Source organism: Athene noctua, chromosome 13 (genome assembly GCF_965140245.1).
Source record: "Athene noctua chromosome 13, bAthNoc1.hap1.1, whole genome shotgun sequence".
Classification (NCBI taxonomy): Eukaryota; Metazoa; Chordata; class Aves; order Strigiformes; family Strigidae; genus Athene; species Athene noctua.
The window spans coordinates 21553287-21572657 of NC_134049.1; the positions used below are offsets into that span (position 1 = coordinate 21553287).

Here is a 19371-nt window from a genome sequence, read left to right on the forward strand (position 1 = left end):
TGCGAAACCTCCTCCCTGCTCACCGATGTCTACCATCATACGAAGGCGCTGGGTATTTTTTGCCATTTCAAAAGCTATGTTTCTTGCAGGCTTTGCCTGTAAATGACTTTAATCTTCATAAGCCCAAAAAGTAAAGCTGCTTATACGGCTGGGGCATGCCGGAGCACTAGAAGGAATGGGGAGGGGGATGTGGACAAGAGAATGAGGGGTTAGTCCAGGGGAAATGAAATCCTATGGTGGATCAAGCTCCATCACATCCCTGTCCTGGCCCCTCCAGCCACTGGACACCCTGAGGTCTCAGGAGAAGGGGGTTGGAGCATTCAGCTTCTGTAGCTACTGCCACCTCCCCTCCGCGCCGAAGGGCTCTTGAAGGCTGTGTCACTCCATCCTCCATCCCACCTAGAGCTGAGTTGTGCCTGCTCTGTCCCAGAGCCCACCCATTTTTTCCTTCAACCCCCAAGATGAGTCTCGGTCCCAATCCTGGCCTAAAATAGACCCCAAGCTCCCGACTCCAGCTTGCGAACCAGGCAGCTGGTAAAGCCGATGCCCTGCTCATCATTTAACGCTGAATAATTCTCCATGGATGAAGGGAACTATTTTAAACCTGCCAAGCCCTGTGTGCTAGACATCATCTCCACTCAACACTCTTCAACGCAGCGGGAACCCTGTGGGGACACTTGCTTTGGGGTTGGGGGTCCAGGACATGGGGGGGGTCCTGTCTTTAGCCCCTTGGTTGAGTCAAGCAGTGCAAGGAACAAGGTCCACAGCTCAGCCTCTAGCCTTTCCCCTGCCTGGTCCAAGCATCTTCAAGGGTGGAAGATAAAGCCTGACTTAAAGGGAAGCTTTGCCATCACTTGGCAGCTTCATCACTGTCACAACTTCACCAGTTCTTATGGGCAGGATGGAGACAAGTGATGCCCAAGTGATGCTCATCCCAGCCACATGTGGACCACAAGCAGAATTGGGGGCACCGTCCCTACCTTGTACTCCTCCAGGGGATCCCAGGACCCCCAGGGTGCTGTGTTCCCCCCAGGGCTGCATCCCATGGGAGCAGAGACAGAGGGGCGGTGAGGCGGGATGTGCCGCGTCCGTATGGAATGGTTTTTTTATTACAGTTTTAATCTCACAGTCGGTAGCATTACATGAGAATAAAGCACTGGACAGGACTGGAAAAAAAGGCCTCTGGAGACAGCATGCAAACATTGCAACGAGTTTAAAGCAAAACAACCCAAAAAAAAGCGTCTTGCGGGGACGCGGCCGCACTCTCCCGACCAGGCAGCGAGTCCAGCGTCTCCCCTTTAACCATCACTTCTGTCGTTGGGGTTTCCTTTTCGTGTGTCCGTTTCATTGGCTTATTTATTTTATTATTATTCTTCTTTTATTAACCTTCTTCTCTCTCTCTTTTTTTTTTTTTTCTTCTTTTACTTACATTAAAAAATAAGATTCGTACTTTAGTAAAATGCCCAGCGCTTAGCTGGGTCCTGCTTGAAATAATAAAAAACAACAAAAAAACAACAAAATAAACCCCAAAACTGAGAAAACAAAAAAAGAACACCACCCAAAAATCAAAAAAACCCCAAAATAACCTGGGAGACAAAAAAAAAACAAACAACCAAAACCTGAAAAAAAAAAAAAAAAAAAAGACTGATTTGGAAGTTTGGAAGCAACCGGGAGAATTGGGGGGTGGGGGAGAAACACCCCCAGGGCTCCCTCCCAGCCGCTCCCGGTGCGGGGGCCGGGCAGGGGGGCTGCCCACATCCCAGTTCCCCCCCCAGCGTGGGTCCCCTCCGGCTGCCGGGGTGGGCGAGCCCCCCCTCACAGGTAGAGCTCCTTCTCTTTGATATGCACTAGCTGTTCGCGGAGCTGGTGGAAGGACGGCCGGTGCCCGGGGTCCAGGGTCCAGCACTTCTTCATCACCTCGTAGACGACGGCGGGGCAGCCGTCGGGAGCATCCATCTTATAGCCCTTCTCCACGCGGGGTACCACGTCCTTCAGGGGCTGGGGGTACAGGGGAGGGGTTTCAGGATGGGGGTGCGTGGGTTTCCCCCAACAAACAGGGGTTCAGCCCCCCCCAAAGCAGCCCTGAGGGGAGGGGGGTGGTCCTCGCTTACGATTCTCGGATAAGGCACTCGCCCGAAGGAGTAGATTTCCCAGAGGAGGATCCCGAAGCTCCACACATCCGACTTGGTGGAGAATTTCTGGAGAGAGGGGACAGAAGCCCTGTGAGGGGGCTCAGGCAGGGATGGGGGTGGTCAGCAGATATTCCCCACCCTCAGGGCAGACTTTTGGGGGTCAGACAGCAGGAACGAGGACTCAAGCACCAGCTCTGCATGAAAAATTTAGGGCAGCCCAGGATGTGCCCCCTTTTTCCAGCCTCCACCACATCCCCACAGCCCAGGGCCCTCCTCTTTTCTCACCCACCTTTTCTCTAAGTGCTTCTGGTGCCGTCCACTTCACCGGCAGCTTCCCCGTGTCCTGCGTGGAGGAGGCTTCCTTGGTCAGGCCGAAATCGCTGACCTTGGCGATGTTGTCCTCTGAGACCAGGACGTTCCTCGCCGCCAGGTCCCGGTGGACAAAGTTGTTGGCTTCCAGGTACTCCATGGCTTCACAGACATCTCTGGTTGGAGTGGGAGGGAGAAGGGGGTTAGTGATGTGGCCCCAAAACGCAGCTGGGGACAGGTCAGGGTGGTGGGCATGGCCAACCCTGGGTGCCTCTCGCTGCCGTACTTACAAGGAGAATTTCAGCAGGCAGTCTGCACCGAGGACCGACCGCCCGCGTGACCGCAGGTAGTCTACTAAGCTGCCCTGGAGGGATGGAGAGAGATGGTGCCACCGGGGTCAGCACCCCACCTGCTGCCCCCTCCCACGTGGGGCACGACCCAGGGATGACGTCGCTTCCTCAGAGCCAGCGATGCCACCCCCAAACACCATAGTGGCCCCAGGGAGATGTCACCCAAGCTGGGACAACCCAGCTGGGTCTGCTAGGGTGAAGCCCTGGGACCCTGGGGGGTGCTGGGGAGGAGGGCGAAGGGGGAAGGTGCCTGGGGTGAGGGTCTCACCTTGGCCATGTACTCAGTGACGATGTAAAGGCCACTCTTCTCCTCCACGATCACCCCCAGGAGCTGCACCAAGTTGCTGTGTCGGAGCTGCCTGCGCAGTGGGGGAGGGCTCAGGGCAGGGTTTTGGGGAGAAGTGGGGGCTCCTACGGTCCCTGCAGGGCATCAGGGACCACCCGCCTCTGCATCTACGGACAGAGGTGCCCCCTCCCTTGCATCGTCCCCGCCTCTGGTAACACTCACGTCATCACGGACGCCTCTGCCAGAAAGGCTTGCGCTGTGGCATCGTTTTTAATGCACTTCACGGCGACTTTGTTCCCCCGGTAATCCCCCAGCATCACATCTGCGAGCCAGGAGAAATGGGCATGGGAGGCACGGGGAAGCATCCCAGCCTCCTGCGGTCCCACCATCACCGTGGGGGGGTGGCAGAAGAGCCCCCCCAACCGTTAGGGCCACCACAGCGTTGGGGACGCAGGGCTCACCTCCGAATTCCCCTTTGCCAATGATCTGCAGCAACTTGAGGTCCTTCATGTTGAGGGCCCAGCCGCCTGTGTGGGGGAAAAGGGAGAGTGAGGGGGTGCTGGGGGGCGTTCCCAGGAGCCGGGGAAGGGCCATGGTCACTCACTGCGGGAGAACTCGTCCTGTGCTGCCACCGTCCCCTCCATCACCTTGGGTTTGATGAGGCGGGTGCAGAGCCCGTCCGCGTCCGTGGTGTAATGCTGGGGGAAGACGGGGGTGAGAGGCAGACCTGCTGCCGGGCCACCACAGCCACGGGGAACAGGCAGCAGTGTGCGTGACACCCTGGGGTGGGGGGTCCCTGCCAAGGCGATGCCGGGCTCGGGGATCCCACCAGGTGGCAGCACGAGGCCACGGATGGGCCCAGTGGGGGCTCGGGTGGGGGGGGGCGTGTCCCTGTCCCCCCGCCTGATCCCTCTGTCCCCTGTGCATCCTGCCCTGTCCATCTAGCCTCCCCGCATTCCCCCCTCATTGCCCCAGGGGTCTGTTCCCAGCAGCTCTGACCCCTGGGCTCAGCAGAGAAGGTCCCACCATCTCCTGGGCTCCACACCTGCAGCCCCACAAGCTCTGACCCTTACGCGTGTGTCCCAAAGCTCACACCTACAGTCCCCAGGGCTGGCTGAGGGGGACAGGAGCGGTGGCAGCTCCCATCACCAGGTGAGATCTCACCTCCACCAGCTGCATAAGGTTTTCGAAGTAGACCTCCTCGTCGATGCTCAGCTTGCTGGAGGAGTAGATGATGCGGTAGTGCTCCACCTTCCCCTCGCAGCTGACGCACAGGGTGTAGTCCCCGGGGTAGTTGGTGCTCTCCCGCACCAGGAAAAGCCCTGTCTCGGGTGGGTACAGCAGCCGCTCCGCCTGCTCCCGCGTGATCTTCCCGTGAAACCACCTGCAACGGGGCACACAGGGCAGGTCAAGGACCGAGGAGGTGCTGGCCGGACCCCCATGAGGCTGCGTTTGGGGGGGATGGCGATGGGGAGCAGCCTTGAGCCCTGCCTGCACGGGGCCAGCTTGTCCGTGCTCCTCGCTGCCCCCATCCACCCCACAACACAGCTCCTTCCTGCTCCCCAGCCCAGGAATTAGCCCCTCCACACACCCCTGGGGGCTTCCTCCCCATGGCAGCCCCAGCTCCTCCAGACTGGGGGTCACTGGTGGCTCTGGGATGCAGCAGGGACATTAAAACCATCTATCCATCTGTCTGTCTGCCTATCTCCTACACAGACCCCATAGCAACCCCCCTCCTTTCTCCCAGCAGCCTTTACAACCACAACTTTGGGTAAAAGACCCATTTTGAAATGAGATCCAACCACTCATCATCTTCCCAGCATCGCAGGCAGCTCTAAAGGTGCTCAGAGCCTTCCCCAGAGGCAACGGGTCCCAAATCAGCACTGCTGGGAAAGCCCCTGTCCCTTCTGCCCTTCAATGTCGCTAAGCCCCGCAGGTGATGTTGCTTCTGTTGGGACACGGAATCAACAGGGTCCTTGGTCCGACACAGTTGCCAGCTGCCCCCAGATTTGCCTCGGCAGAGTCCCCGGTGGATACTCACGGCATGAGGCTGAGCTTGATCCCAGCTTTCACTCCTTCCCGCTTCTGCACGTAGTTAGCAGGGATGATGCCCTCCCGGCCCACCTTGTTCTTCGCCTTGTACCAATTGGGATCCTGCGGGGACAGCAGAGATGTCACGATGAGCCCGTGGCCCCTGGGGGTGGCAGTGACCCACCAAAGGAGCCCACGTGGGTGTCAGCGCTGCCCCTCCTTCCCCAGGCAGCTGCCTGTGCGTCCCCAAGCACCCCGACACCCCCTGCCTGGCTGCAGGCAGGATGGGGTGGGCAGGAGACAGCCGCAGAGGGCAGGGTTGGTGCTGGGGCCAGCAGACCCCGATGCTGGTGGCCCTGTGGGGGTCACTGTTATCCACCCCCCAGGCTGCCGGGCATCCCGGAGCCCCCTGACCCACGGACCCCTCTTTTTTCCTCCCCCAGCATTAAGCACAGCATCGCTCCCGGACTGTGAGCCTCTCCCCTCCCTCCTCCACCTCCCAGGAGGCACTCGAGAGGCTTACATTTTGGAGAAACCTTAACTAACGAGGCCAGGAATTAATTAACCAAACATGTGGCCCGATTCCTGCCCTGCTGGCTCTGCGGGACTTCCAGTGGGACCAGGGGATCCCACCGGCACGGCAAACCCCACATCCGTGTCACGGGATGCAGGGATGCTCCCGGCATCTCCTGGAAATCCTGGCACGGGGGTGTGTCAGCAGCCGCCGGGGGGCCGTGGGGAGGCGATGGCCTTACCTTGGTGACAGCAACAATGGTAAGGACGTCTCCTTTGCTGAAGGGCAGGTCCTGCTCGGCGGTACCGTGGAAGTTGTACTTGGCGATACATTCTGTACCGGACGGCCAAACGGCCTGGCCGGGGAGAGGGGGAGGGCGTCAGAGCCCAGCTGGGCCCGTCTCCCACCCCCGGCCCCCCTTGACCCACAGGGACCCCCACTACAGGCATGTGGGGCTCCTGTCCCTCTGATGTAAATCCAAACAGGATTCACTTAAACCAGAAGCAGTTCGGGGGATTTTGGGCAGCCAGGGGAGCTCAGATGGTGCTTTTCTGTTGTGATAGGGACGGAGAGGGACACACACACAGAGAAAACCGCAGGTCCCTGCAGTGCTGAGCTTCTGCAGGAGCACCGGGGGACAGAGACAAGTGTCCCCATGTCCCTCCTGAGCCCTGGGGCCGCCTCCGAATGGCTGCAGAGCCTGCTCCATCCCTGCCTCTCCTCCCTGCCCGGCGCTTACCTGCATCCCTGACATCTTCTCAGGAGGTTGGGGGGCGCAAATCTCACAGGGGGGACACGTCACTTGGTACCATGAGACCTGGAAGGGGAAAGGACAACTGAGAAGCAGGCACGGCGGGGAGGGCTGTGTAAGGACAATGCACAGGGAGCAGCTCCCCCACAAAGGAGGCTCCTGGGCCACGCGAGCATCGCTTCTACCACCAAGAAGGGAAGGGGTCCTGTCTGAGGTGCTGCTTCCAAAACGGCCCCAAATCGATGTGAAAGTGGGAGCTCTGGGTTCGCTCAGCCCCCCCTGCAGTCAGGGACCAGGCTGGCACGGAGCTCCTCACCCAGATTATAAGGTATTTGCAAGGATACAGCTTCTTAAGCGCTGAGGTTTTACCTTCTGCACGGCCACCGCAGCATCTGCATCAACAATCCAAGGAAAAAACCAGTACGGTACAGAGGGATGGAGATGCCTGGGGGCGGGAAGGGAGCAGAGAGGACTTCCAGCACCAGCTGAAGCCCATTCCCCAGCCCAGGGCAGTTACTGCACCGTGGTGGCCAGCTGGGAACCAGCAGGGAGAAGCTTCAAACCCCTCTGGCTTTGCAAAATCGCCCCGGCCTCATCCTGCAAAGCCTCTTCCTCCCACCTCTGGGGGCCGCCAGCAAAGCTGATCATGGTCCCTGCAGCACCAAGAAGGGAAACTGAGGCACGGGGCAGCGAGGGGGTCCAGCCAGCGAGGAGCAGTTCCCCCGAGTCCCACGCTCACACCTCGGCAAGCATCCCAGTCCCCTCCCCAGCAGCACTGGGGGCCACGCAGCCGCAGCCCCACTCTCCCACGGTGCCCGGTGACCCACGTGTGGAAACATCCAGCCCTGGGAGCTTCCCAGGCCCGGCCTCCAAAAGAAATAAAATAAATCTATTCCCTGCAGGATAAAACCCATCGGCACTCTGGAACACAGGCGCTCCCACCCGCTCCTAAATCCCAGGGGGACACACTGACACGGGGTGCTGTGCTCCCCCCCGGCAGCGCCCCGAGGCCCCGTGCTGGGTCGCATCCTGCTCTGGTGCGTGGGAGGGGAACAAACCCGGCTTTATTCTCGCCGCTTCGACCCCCGGGAAGAGATGAAGTCACCAGCCCCAGCATCAAACCAGGCTTTCTTGGGCCGGGGCGCTGGGGTCACAGCGGGCTGGGGGCACGGAGTGGGGCGCACAGGATGCAGGCAGGGCACCCCCGCCCGTGCACCCCAAAACCCACCCAGGTATTTGTTAATTCAGTGTAACGATTCAGGGCCATCAGCGGCCACCGCTCCCAGCCCTGCTGTCAGCAGCTTGAAATATTTTGGGAAGGAGGAACTGAAACGAGGGGCAAGGCCAGCAGAGACGGGAGGAGGAAGAAGATAAGGGGCAGAACCATGGGGAGGAAGAGAGTGGGTGCGAACGTGGCCCCGTTTCCACCACAGCCATGTCTGGACCCCTCCGGAAAAGGCGTCACACTGCCACCACCTCCTTCACCTTCCCCCGGAGCAAGGACACATCACAAGTCAATTTATTTTTGGTATCAGAGAGGAGAAATAGAGGCTCAGATGCTCAGCCTAAGGACAGAGTTTGGGGACCCAAAGCTGAGTGCTGGGGTTTCCAACGAAGCCCCTCACCGCAGAGTCTGGGCCTCACGCGTCAGGTTGGTTTTCTTCCCAGCCAGCACTGGGGCTGTTGATGAAGAAAAGCCTCTCGAGATGGCACCCAAACCCACCTTGATGACACTGCCACGGAGGTGGCCAGGACCCAAGGGAGGGCAGTGCTGGGTGACGCTGCACCGGAAGGCATCAGCTGGGAATGCAGCCACCCAAAACGGCCCCAGCTCAAACTCTCTCCGTTTGCAAGCTGATTTTTGGACAAATTCTGAATTTACACCTGGTGTGGAGCAAAAATTTCAGCAAAAGGTCCAGATACCACCAGCCTGAAACACAGACCAAGAAAACAGGGAATAAACTATATCCTTCCATCAATCCATAGAGGGATTTGGCTAAAATCTGGAGGAAGCTGTTTTAAGAAGAAGGTGCCCCTGCTTCCCTGTGGAGGGAATTTCCCATCGCCAGTGTTTTCGGCCCTGTCCCCCATCCGGCACCCTGTGGGGATGACGAGAAAGAGCTGTCCCTGGGTGTTGCTCAAGGAGCAGCTCATCCTCAAAGCGCTGAGTCAGCACTTCCCACCAGCCAGGCACTCCAACGTCACTATTTTAAAATAACGAAAGGACAAAAAGCAGCAGGACGGAGGTTTCATCCTAGATGTGACTCCAGCTGGAAAATTCTGGCTGACGTTTTCCCACTGGAGCCGGGCTGGGATGCCGGGGAGCATCACCTGGATGCCCAAGGGTCCATCCCAGCACCACGGCCCATTTGGAGGCTGGAAAAACCACCTCCCACTCCGTGTAAGAGCTGGATCTTTCCCATCCTGAAGGCCGGTTGTTTGGGCTTTCAGCTCACGAGTGTCACCAGCATTTATATTTTATAAATGCAGAGAGGATACAAAATTTATAGCCTGCCTTCGGGCTTTCAAGCCTTTATAAAGAGTATTTTTTTTCTCTTTTAAAGAGGAAACTGTCCCAGCAAATCCCACCAAGAGGAACATGCTCCAGCTGGTCCCTGCTTTTTTACCTTCCTGGACTGTGGACATTCATGACATCAGACAGTGGCATTGTTATAAATATAGGACAAAAAATTTGCTTATCAGTTTTACAGGGGGAGGCAGTTAACAGCACCGGGAATTGACCTTTGCAGAGCCCCTAATGCCCCCTTCTACATTTTGGTGCAGACCTTCTTCCTTCCGAGTGTGGCTTTTAAGCAGCAGCCTGATTATTTTTTTTTTTTTTTTTAAATCGTTACCTAATTTCTACCTCAAAGCTGAGGCTTTCCGAAGAGGAGGAAACCACACACCCCCAAGAGCACCGAGTGCCAGGGCCGCTGCCAAACGGCCCCCCGAAGGCACCGCTGCCTGCGGTGGCCTCATGTGACAGCCAGCGGTTCCTGCCGAGCGCGTCACCCGCCGTCACCCAGGCCGGCCTCAACCTCGTGCCCGCGTTTGCTTCCGCCATCCTGGCTTATCCCTATGGGATGCTGGGTTGGGAGAAGGATGCAGTGATTCCGGCATGGATCCAGAGCCCAAAGGCAGCATCCCCTGCCCTCCCCGCTGGCAAGCTCCGGGAAAACACCGCTACCAACGCTTCTCTCTTAAAGCAGAGGTGATTCCCCAAGGAGGATGCGTAGCAACACAAGTCAGCTTGAAAAAAATAAATAATAATTTAGAAAAACAGCCAAGGAGCAGCCTGAGCAACTCAGCAGAGCCGAGTGCTAGGTTTGGGTATTTTCAGCCCTGCCAGGCGAGGGTTTCATTCCCCTGGAACCTCCCCATCCCCAAAGAGGGGCTCAGGGAAGCAGCCGGGGTGCACAGGGGAACCCAGCAGCCTTTTCTCCCCGGAAAACCACCTCTCCTTCTTCCCCACTCTCCACCCCAGCATCCTTTGAGCCGCTCTGCACAGGCACCCCAGTGAGGCACCTCAGCCTGACACTGCATCACAAGAAGGGCCGAGGATCGTGCTCATCCCCACTGCCTCCCTCCCAGCCCTGCTCCTGGATTTCCCTCCGGGAAGCCCAGCTTGGCAGGCAAGAGCCCTGGAAGGCAGGCAGGGCAGGTACAGTGAATACCTTTGCCACCCTGATAATCCAAAGAGCACAAGGGAAGCGAGCTGTGGAAATCTTTCCTCTTGTTAATCACCAGTCAAAATTGTGCTGTGCCAAACCTGTAGGCAGGCTGGGACCGGCACCTGGGGGTAACTTGGGACCCCTGGACCAAACACCACCCGAAGAGCACCAGCACCATGAGACGGGTTGGGGGAAAGATGCTACATTTCCATTTCAAACCAAATTAGCCAGAGGGAAACAGGGAGCAGACCCTGTCCAGGACCAGCTAAGGACAACTCTATTTTAAATAAAGTTTAGTTGTAGATGGTAGGAAAGCTTCATTCCCGTCAGAAATAGGCACGTGGGCGCCATCCGCATCCACCCCGCTCCGCTCATCCATCTCACCCTCACCGAAACATCTCCCAACGCTCAGCAACTCGAGTTTCTTTAAACTTCAAAAAAAAAAAACCAACCCAAAACCAGACAACATCCTCACTCTCTCCAAAAGATCTTATCTCCTGTTATTACAAGTAACACCTACGATTACTATAATCGAAAGAAAAATGTTCCTCCTTTATCTCATCAGCGAGCTGGCTGCGTCTGCAGGGAGGGTTTCGCTGCTGCTCCCCCAACCCAGCCTCGAGTGGGTGCCCCACCGGGGGAAAGGGGGGAGTCTTCCTTTTTTTGGGGGGAGTGCTTTTCTTCTTTTGAAAAGAAAAAGAGAAGGTGCTGCTGTTCAGATTACAGAAGGTGCCTGGGGGATAGATGGAGGCAGGTGGAGGCCCAGAGAGATGCTGCTCCTGGCAACCCCATCGTAGAGGGGTTTTCATGGTCCTCCTCTTTCCTACAAAAAATCTCACCAGGGCGATTTTCCGTCCCTTGTTACCCCACAAATTGTCCTGGCATCTCCCTCCTAGGTCCCAGAGGGTTTCAGGGTGTCCCCAGGGACAAGCACATGGTGCAGAGAGGAGCAGCTGCCCGTGACGCTGCCCCGGCGCGGGCTTGGGGCACGCCAGGATGCGGCTGAAAGGTTTTTTTGCAAACACCCACCCAAAACCGAAAAGACAGCGGGGAGAGGCAGTGGTCGCACGGCAGAGCGCACCCCAAAACTCCCTGGGTTCACACGGACAGCATCCCGGGGGGCTTATCCCAGTGTCGCTCCCCATCGTGAGGCTTTGCTTCATCACTATCATCCCACCAGCGCTCAAAGAGGAACGGGAGGATGGGGACCCCCAGGGATGCTCCCGAAACCTCCTGCATCCCTCCGACACATTTCCACGGACCTCTCTGGCCACGCTCCGCCTTGCCAGGGTGGGCTCCTGCGGGGGTCTGGTGGGAACAAACCCTGTGGCAGTGTGGGGGGCGAGATCCCCTCTGTCCTGAGGCGGTGGCAGCCGTCCCCCTCCTCCTGCTCCCTGGCCCTCGCACCTTTGGTTTTAATTATTTTTACTTCTTTTTCCGCACGATGGCACAGCCCCTTTCGCTCTCGATAAACCTACAAGCAACAGCCGCAGCTATAAATAACCCGTCACTGCCTTATTGACCAAAGAAAAAAAAAATAAAAAAATTTGCTGCCAGCCCCTTTTGACGCCCAGACCGCGCTCCCTCCTTCCGCCCCAACCGCTCTCAAAAACCCCGCCAGCAGCTTGGGGCTCGGCCTCACGGTACCAAACCGGCCCCAGCCTTTGTATCGGAAGGGGATGGGGCGGGAGGAAGAGGTGGCAGCCCCCCGGCCGGGCAGTGGGTTTGGGTGCGAGGCGACAGCCCCTCCCGGAGAAGGGGATGCTGCCGGGGTCCCCGGCGCTCTCCATCGCCGGGGCTGGAAGGATGCGGCCCCCGGCTGGGGGGTGATGGGGTCCCTGGGGACAGTGGCCGAGCGGGAGCAGAAGCGGCCTGTGACGGGGTCACCCACCAGGTCAAGCGGCACGGAGGCGGCTGTACCCCGCGCATCCCCTCCGCCCCCCCCGCCTCCCCCGGCCCGCCCCGCAGGCCCCATTGTCTGGGCTCCGCGGCCGCCGCGCTCCCGGCCCCCGGCCCCGCTCCGCCCCCCCCCCCCCCCGCGCCCCGCGGCGGGGGCGCTGCCCCCAAACACGGGGGGATGCGGCGTGGGGGTGGGCGAGCACCCCCCGCGATGCCTCCCCGCCAACACCCCCCCCCACACACACTCCGGTCCGCGGGCTGCTGGGGTCCCCGGTGCGGCGCGGGGCCGGGGAGCGGCACTCACCTCCCTCCGGGCAGGGGGCTCAGCCCGCCGCCGGCTGCTCCATGCGGCGCTGCCGGGGGCCTCCGGGCTCGGCTGGGCCGGCGGGGGGGCGCGGGGGGGCGGAAGGGGCGGAGGAAGCCGGAGCCGCCGGAGCAGCCGCCGCCGCCGCCCGGCGGGGCCGATCCCGGCGCGGCGGGGCCGGGAGGGCGGTGGGGAGGGGGGGTGCGAGGCGGGGGAGCGGCGCGTCCGCCGCCCACCTGGGCCGGGCGAGGGGCGCGGGGTCCGCCCGGGGCGGCGGGGCCTGCTGGAAGGAAGCGGCGCCCGGAATCGGAGCGCCCCGAGCAGCGCGCCTGCGCCGGCACGGCCCGGCCCGGCACCGCACCGCACGGCGCGGCACGGCGGGGCACGGCGCGGGGCCGCCACCTGCCGGGCACCGCCGCCGCCACCCGCGCCGGGACCCCACCGGGACCGGCACCCACAGCGGGACTCGCACCGGGACACGCACCGGCACCCGCACCGGGACCCGCACCCGCACCGGGACCCGCACTGGGTCCGGGGCCCCACCGGGACCCCCACCAGCCCCACTCCGAGCCATGCTGCCCCCCCGCAGCCCCGGCCCCACACCGTCCCCCAGGGCTCCTTCATGGGCCGGGGGTGCCTGTGGGTGGGTGCTCGCATGGGGGCAAAAAAGTACCGAACTAATGTAAAATAATACTAAAATACAACCACTACTAAAGCAACAATAAATAATCATAAAATGCTCAAATAACAAGATATTAAAATAACAATATAATATGTAACATAATACACTAGAACATAATATAACATAACGTAATACAACATAACATAATAAAACACAGCATTATGTAATATAACATACTATAACCTAACCAAACCTAACATCCTGATGGCTTTTAAGGTCCCTTCCAATCCAAACCATTGTATGCTCCTATAATACAATATCAAGAACGATAATTAGACACCTAATGATGGTGATGGTGGTGATGGGCTGGGGGCGGTGGGGTCTGGCCGCAGCGAGGTGGCCCGGGGTTGGGCAACTCCCCGCTGCCTCTCGCTCCCCTGGCCGGTGTCTCGCTGTCTGCGGGAGGCAGCGGGGTGGTGTTGGGGTGGGGGGCCAGCCAGGCCCCTGGACCACCTGCAAGCGTGCCTTCGGTGTTGGGGTCTGTTCCGGCAGGCGAACGGGGTGGAAAGAGGGGTGGGAGAGAGGGAACAGCCTTTGGGCAGCCCAACGCATTTCCCCACCCGCCACCATGCTGGTCCCTTGGGGTGAGCAGGTACCAGCTCCATCCTCGGCGCATCCATCCCCTGGGGAAGGGTGCGTGCTCACGGGTGCTGGGGCAGGGCAGCGTTGCCCAGGCAGCGGGTCTGGCAGGGACAGAGAACCTCCCGCTTTCTGCCAAACTGGCCACGGGCCATGCTAGCCACGGGCCGCCAGAACGAGCAATGGTGCCTCACCGACGCCGAGGTGATTGTCACTTCCTGCCCCGGCGCTGCCACGGCCGTGTACAGCGAAGCAGGAAGCCCGGGCACCGGCCTCCCTACACCTTCTGGTTAGCCCTCGCTTCTCCCCCTGCTTCCGAATCCCCCTGCCGAGGCACAGGTGACCAAAAATCAGCCCAGACATGGGGGACAATGCCCGCGGCTCTGCTGGCCTGGGGAGGCTCTGAAGAATGTCACTGCGTGGGCAGAGATTGCAGCCAACTTCCCTGCTTTGAGCGTGATACCCCCAAATGTGTTGGGGGGTGAGGGGGCAGGAAACTTCCCACCCACCCCCAGCTCTCTCCTGATAGATAAGGGACTCAAAAAACCAAGCCCTGAGACCTGGCCCTGCATGGCTGGGAGGGGAGGATGCTCTCCCTGGGATGAGGGGACCAGGAAGATGTCTGTGAAGGGGACAAAGGGACCACAGGAGGTGGGGAACGTCAGGGGACAGAGCCAGGGAGATCCCAGTGGCCCAGGGAGGAGGTTGCAAAGCCCAGCTTGGTTTTAGGGAGCATATACTTCCTCCTACAGCGTGTGGGAAAGAGCCTGGGACTTGCTGCTGGATTCAGGCACCCTGGGGCCTTCACAGCCCCAAGGGCTGGGTGGAGAGTGGGGAACGGGCTCATCCTCACACAGCCCCCGAGCAGAGCAATCTAAGGAGGAAATGAAACCAACTCGTGCATCTTTTTGCACCAGAAATGCACCCACAGATGCAAGCCCGAAGCCAGCCACGCTCACATCAGTGCACACACCCGGGCTTGCACACGCACCAACACCCCAGTGCGCGCTCACAAGCACAGGTGGGTGTGCAAGCACGTGCGCATGGTGGGGGCGTGCACGTGCCAATGCCCGGCTGCACACCTGGCACGCACAAACCCAGCATCACCGCTCTCTTCTCGGGGTAAAAGACGCAGCCCACTAGGCTGCCTGCAGCCCAGGGCCTGCCTGAGCTCCTGCCTGCCTTCTCTCTCCCTGCTTGCTGTGATACAGCCCCCCTGGCTGTCCCCCCCACTGCTGTCCCCCCACTGCTGCACAGACCCCCACCCGGGTGGGCTGCACCCAGGGGTGACACAGCCACGAGGACCAGAGACCCAGGAGAAAGGAGATGAGTCTCAGGTTTTTCCCTCCAGCTGTTTCCATCAATGGGTGGGAATTTCAAGCGATTTTCTGTCTGACAGTAACTAGAACTCCAGAAATATCCTTCCTCACAGTGCCCCTGGATCTGGGAGTCCCCCCTCCCTGGGGCTGGGTAGCAGCACAGAGCTGGTGGGTCTCAGCTCTTGGATAACGAGACCAGGCATGAACCCAGCCTGGTGGGGAATTGTGCCCGGTCACAGTTTTTCTCAGTCCATCAGACCTAGGAAGAGGGAAATACCCCAATGACTGCATGGTCACGAATGCTCAGAGCTGCTATCAAGGTATTTTTACCCCCCTCCAAAGGTCCATCCCTAAGGCAGCCCATCTTGGGGACAATCAGGGATGGCTGGAAGGGTGACACAGGTGACGGTGGGCAAGGCTGGGCCATGCAGGAGGCCCGGAGGGCATTCCTCACAGCAGTGTCCCATCTGGGATTTCTCCTGGGAAGGGTCTGGCTGGATGGCTGGGAAGGATGGATTTGGCCGGCCGGGATGATGCGTGGGCATCTCCTTGCCTCGCACCAGGAGAGGGGGCCCTTCAGCTGGTGGGGATCGACAGGAAAAGGGAAAATAAATGGAAAAAAAAAACCCAAACCAAACCAACAAAGGAGGAGCTGAGAATAAAATCCCGAGTGGGTGATATTCCTTTGCTTAAGGGAGCAAAGTGTGGACAACCACCCGCCCTGTCGATCTGCCTCTTCTCTACATCCTCTGGCTGGTTTAGTCCCTGTTGGGCAGCAGGTTTGGTGCCTCCGAGGGACTCGGGCAGCACAGGCTGGATGAGAAGTGGTGGGCAGGGAAAGGGGAGGGTTGCTGCCTTGGACATACGAGACAGCAGAGAATCTGCAGTCTGGAAACACTGGAGGAAAGCTGGCATGAAAGCTCCCAGCTCGGTTGACTCTGGAGAATTCACCTTCCAGCTGCAAAAACCCCGAAGGGAACCAGGTTTGGCTGGTTTGGCGGCTCCCAGAGCTGCAGGATGATGGGGGATGTGGGATGTTCTGCAAGGGGGGTCAGTACCCTAAAGATTCCCCTTCCCGAATGTGTCTTCCCTAGAAAACTCCGAGCAGGGGTAGAACCCTTCGTCCGTCCGTGCTGAGCAGCAAAAGGCACTCGTGGAGCTGATGTGACAGATGCCACGTGAGGGCGTTCATGTCCCAAACCCCAGCGAGAAGGAACGAAACCGCTTCGGAAGCACCAAAGTGAATTAGGATCCTGTCCCCACCCCCCAGCACCGGCAGTCGGCCCTGGCTCTCGGGGGGCATCTCCCTCCTGTGCTGGCCCCAAAATCCCTGGGTTGCAGAGAGCAGCCTCATTTCAAAGGCTCTCCTGGGGAACCCTCCTTTCCAGGGTGGTTTTAATTAAAGCAGAAGGGGGGCAGGCTGGGGACACTGCCTCTCGGTGGGTGGCTTTTCACCTCCAGTGTGGGATCAGGCTGGACCCCCCAACCTGCCTGTGTCCCCCCCTGGGGAGGGGACCCCCCTGGGGAGGGGACCGGCACGGCTTTACCCACCCTGATGGGGTTCAGGGAGTTGATTTTAGAGGCGTGAGAGCGGAGTGATCAGCTGTGACCCCTTATTACAGGACCAATTAGTGGCAGAGGCTTTTGGCTCACCCCGACAGTGTGGTGGCAGGACCTGGTGGCTCCTGGGTCCATGGGGATGTGTCTCTGGGGCTGCTCCCCATCTCTCCTGTCTTTTGCTTCCCCCCAGTGGAAAATCATGCCCGTGCCCATGCCAGGCTGGGGGACAGCCACGTTTAAGGCCATCCCCAGGAACCTGGACTTCTTCAGCAGCGCTTTGCATGCAGGGAGCGGTTATCTCTGCATCTCTGTTTTTCCCTTCTTAACCCGGGGACAAATTCCATCCTTACCCTCTTTCATGTTCTTTGATTAACAGGTACCTTGTACTTCTAATGACACGGGGCAATCAATCAGAGGGAAGAGAGGAGGGAGGGATGGGAGAAGGAAGAAGGATTCATACTGATCTGGGAGCCCTCAACATAGGGTCAGAGCCATGAACCAGGTTCAATGTGTCTAGCCCCATTGGTTCAAGCTCTCCTCCATCCACAGGTCCAGCCTAGGTTGAGCAGAGGGCTAGCATCTTCTCCAACCCACTGAAGAAGGAAACTTCACCCAGGGAAGGTCCCAGAAGCTCCAGCACCCCAGAAGCTACTCAGTCTTGGAGGTTGAGCAGAGATTTTCTCCTCCAAAAGGCAGCAACTAGTCATTATACCTGCTGCAAAATGGCTGCTCCTGGGGTTGGAGGCATGACAAAGCATGATTCTGGCCCAGGAGTGGAGATACAAAGAGAAAGATGATGTTTGGGCGTTTCCTTCTCCATGGAAAGGAGTTCCCAAGGCCTGCTGTGCAGCGGGGCAAGCTGGACGCTGTGGTAAAGCCTACCAAGCTTAGAGGATCGGCTGCCACCAGCTCAGAGGGAGGTGTCCCCAAAACCACTGGCAGAAAGATAGCATGCATGGCTCAGAAATAGAGTTTAAGGTGCAATTCAGAGCTTTGTTGTAAGCTCTAGGCCATCAAGGGATTATATTTTTGATGTCAAGGGACTGACACCAGTATTGGGGACAAGCAGTAAAAGAGAGACATCCAAGAGTCAATCCCCATGGGGAGATGATTCCTCACAACAGATCTCACTGGAGAGTAAATAAACAGGCAAAGGAAAGAAGTTGGAAATACAAGAGGTGTTTTTAATGAGGAGGGTCATTAAGCATTGGAGCAACTGCCTTCTTCCTTCTGTCTGGGAGGAAGAGCCACAAGTGGTTCCTCTATCCTGTTTCAGGGCTAGGTATGGGTTTTCCTGGTGAGGAAATGCCACCACCCTGAATGCTGGCACCAGGCAGGTGTCAGCTCCAGAGAGAAGGTGTGTGGCTACCTGGGCCTTTCCCTGTGGGAATGAGGGAGCTGAGAGTGTTCCTGACTTTGGAAGAGGAGCTGGAGCCCAGCTGCCATGGCTGGTCTGCTGACTCATTTTAAAACCGACAATAAAAGCAATTGGCCATGGAGTGATAAAAGCTCCCCTGACTTATCACCGCCCGGTTCCAGTAAGAAAATCACAGCACTTGCAGGCTACCTGGGGAGTAATTGGAGGGCTTAATTGAGGAAGATCATTAGGGGGAAGCAAAGATAGGGGAGCTGGAGTCCCTTACCTACTGTGAGCAATTGGGCCTTTCATGACAAGGGTCAATGGATTTGTTTATCAAGAGGAAACGGGGAAGAGGAGGCGGTAAAGAGCTGAGATCCTGCACCCCCGAAGGGAGCAGGGTGCCCCTGTCCCTTCCTCACAGAGGGCCTGTGGATGGGAGGATTTAGGGGTGCAGTTCTGCTTCAGAGCAAAGAGCAGTGCCCAGCTGGGGTACCTTGTTTGCTGCTCAGCCCATGCTCACTGCTCTCCTCCCTGCATGCTGGGGGCTGCCAAGACACCCGGCAGGGAAAACATCTGGTGAAGGAGCCTGCTCAGCTTTGATCTTCCAACCATGTTGTCCAGGAGTGGGGGCAGGATGCCTGGCCTGGGGTTTGGGGTGGCCTGGACTGAAGGGACACTGACTGCAACATCCCCAGCAAGAAAACTGGGACCTCACCTCGGGTCACCAGCCTGTTGGGCAGGCCAGCATGTCCAAGCAGATGTATGAGTGCAGGGACATCAGAGCAAGCTCTCAGGGGGTCCTCCTGCCTGCAAGCTGCTCAGAAATGCATCCTGCAGCTGCATGGGATGTCTCTGTTGGCATCAAGGGGAGGGAGAGATGCCACAGGAAGATGAGGCTCTATAAGTGGAGCATTTTGCTTCCAACACCATGAAGAGAAGGGCTGCGTAGGGAAGGAAAACAGCCTGGCCACTTCTCTCCCCCTGAGCCTTCTCCCTTCTCCTTCTCCATCCTGACACTGGGATGACTTTTTCTCCCAGGTCTCCGGTCTCCAGGCTGTAACCGATGCAGACTGGCAGCAGTGTCCCCAGGGGAGGCAATCAGCCCTTGATAAATGTTTCTCGGGGAGACCTTCCACGAGCAAGCGGCTGTTTCACCTCAGTAATGTTAATATTAATCTGCTTATCTGCCCTGGGGCAATAAAACACTCATCTCCAAAGGGGAAAAAAAAAATTCCCACTGTTCTTTCTTTATATCTGCGCTTGCTTATTGCGGGCCTTATCAGCAAACACAGCCAGCCTTCAGGGCACGAGAGTCACGCAATGGCTCCAGCAAACGGGGCCTCTGGTCCTATACCAGCATCAGCATCGCGTGTTCCCACTGCAGCTGAAGTCACTGGGCCAAGTCCACGAGAGCCTCCACCCCATGGGGATGGCGTGACACGCTGCTGCTGAGTCCCTGATGGTCCCAGTGCTCTCTTGAATCACCACGTTAGGCACTGAGAGACCCAGATCCACGTCCAGGATGATCCCACCTTCCCTCGCAGTAGATGAATGCCAGCTTTGGGATGTCCCTTGTGGACAGGTGCTTCTTGACTCTATTGCCTTGACCTATGGCCCTTGTCAT

At 58.6% G+C, this 19371-nt stretch overlaps 1 protein-coding gene across 5 annotated transcripts; it reads right to left on the bottom strand.

The window, feature by feature from the left end:
* Positions 1-1080: 1080 nt before the first annotated feature.
* On the bottom strand, positions 1081-12546 carry CSK (C-terminal Src kinase). Of its 5 annotated transcripts, none has more exons than XM_074917482.1 (14): positions 12248-12546; positions 6362-6439; positions 5864-5977; positions 5119-5231; positions 4242-4461; positions 3682-3775; positions 3539-3604; positions 3300-3399; positions 3060-3150; positions 2732-2805; positions 2518-2617; positions 2422-2475; positions 2112-2198; positions 1081-1998 (listed from the first exon to the last, which is right to left on the bottom strand). In XM_074917482.1, exons 2-14 carry the CDS (start codon positions 6374-6376, stop codon positions 1816-1818), a joined length of 1311 nt encoding a protein of 436 aa, XP_074773583.1. In that variant the 5' UTR covers positions 6377-6439; positions 12248-12546; the 3' UTR covers positions 1081-1815. The 5 variants fall into 5 exon arrangements, with proteins under 5 accessions (XP_074773583.1, XP_074773580.1, XP_074773582.1 ...); XM_074917479.1 differs by adding an exon at positions 8097-8303 and having other exon boundaries at positions 2422-2617; positions 12248-12537; XM_074917481.1 differs by having other exon boundaries at positions 2422-2617; positions 3685-3775; positions 12248-12543.
* Positions 12547-19371: the final 6825 nt, after the last annotated feature.

Excerpts from the sequence above, each read along its gene's own strand:
- CSK (XM_074917478.1), bottom strand. Across the intron at positions 3,400-3,538 it reads TGGCAAAGGGGAATTCGGAG|ATGTGATGCTGGGGGATTAC; the intron begins GTGAGCCCTGCG and ends CCTGGCTCGCAG. Across the intron at positions 2,199-2,421 it reads CAGAAGCACTTAGAGAAAAG|AAATTCTCCACCAAGTCGGA; the intron begins GTGGGTGAGAAA and ends CCCTCTCTCCAG.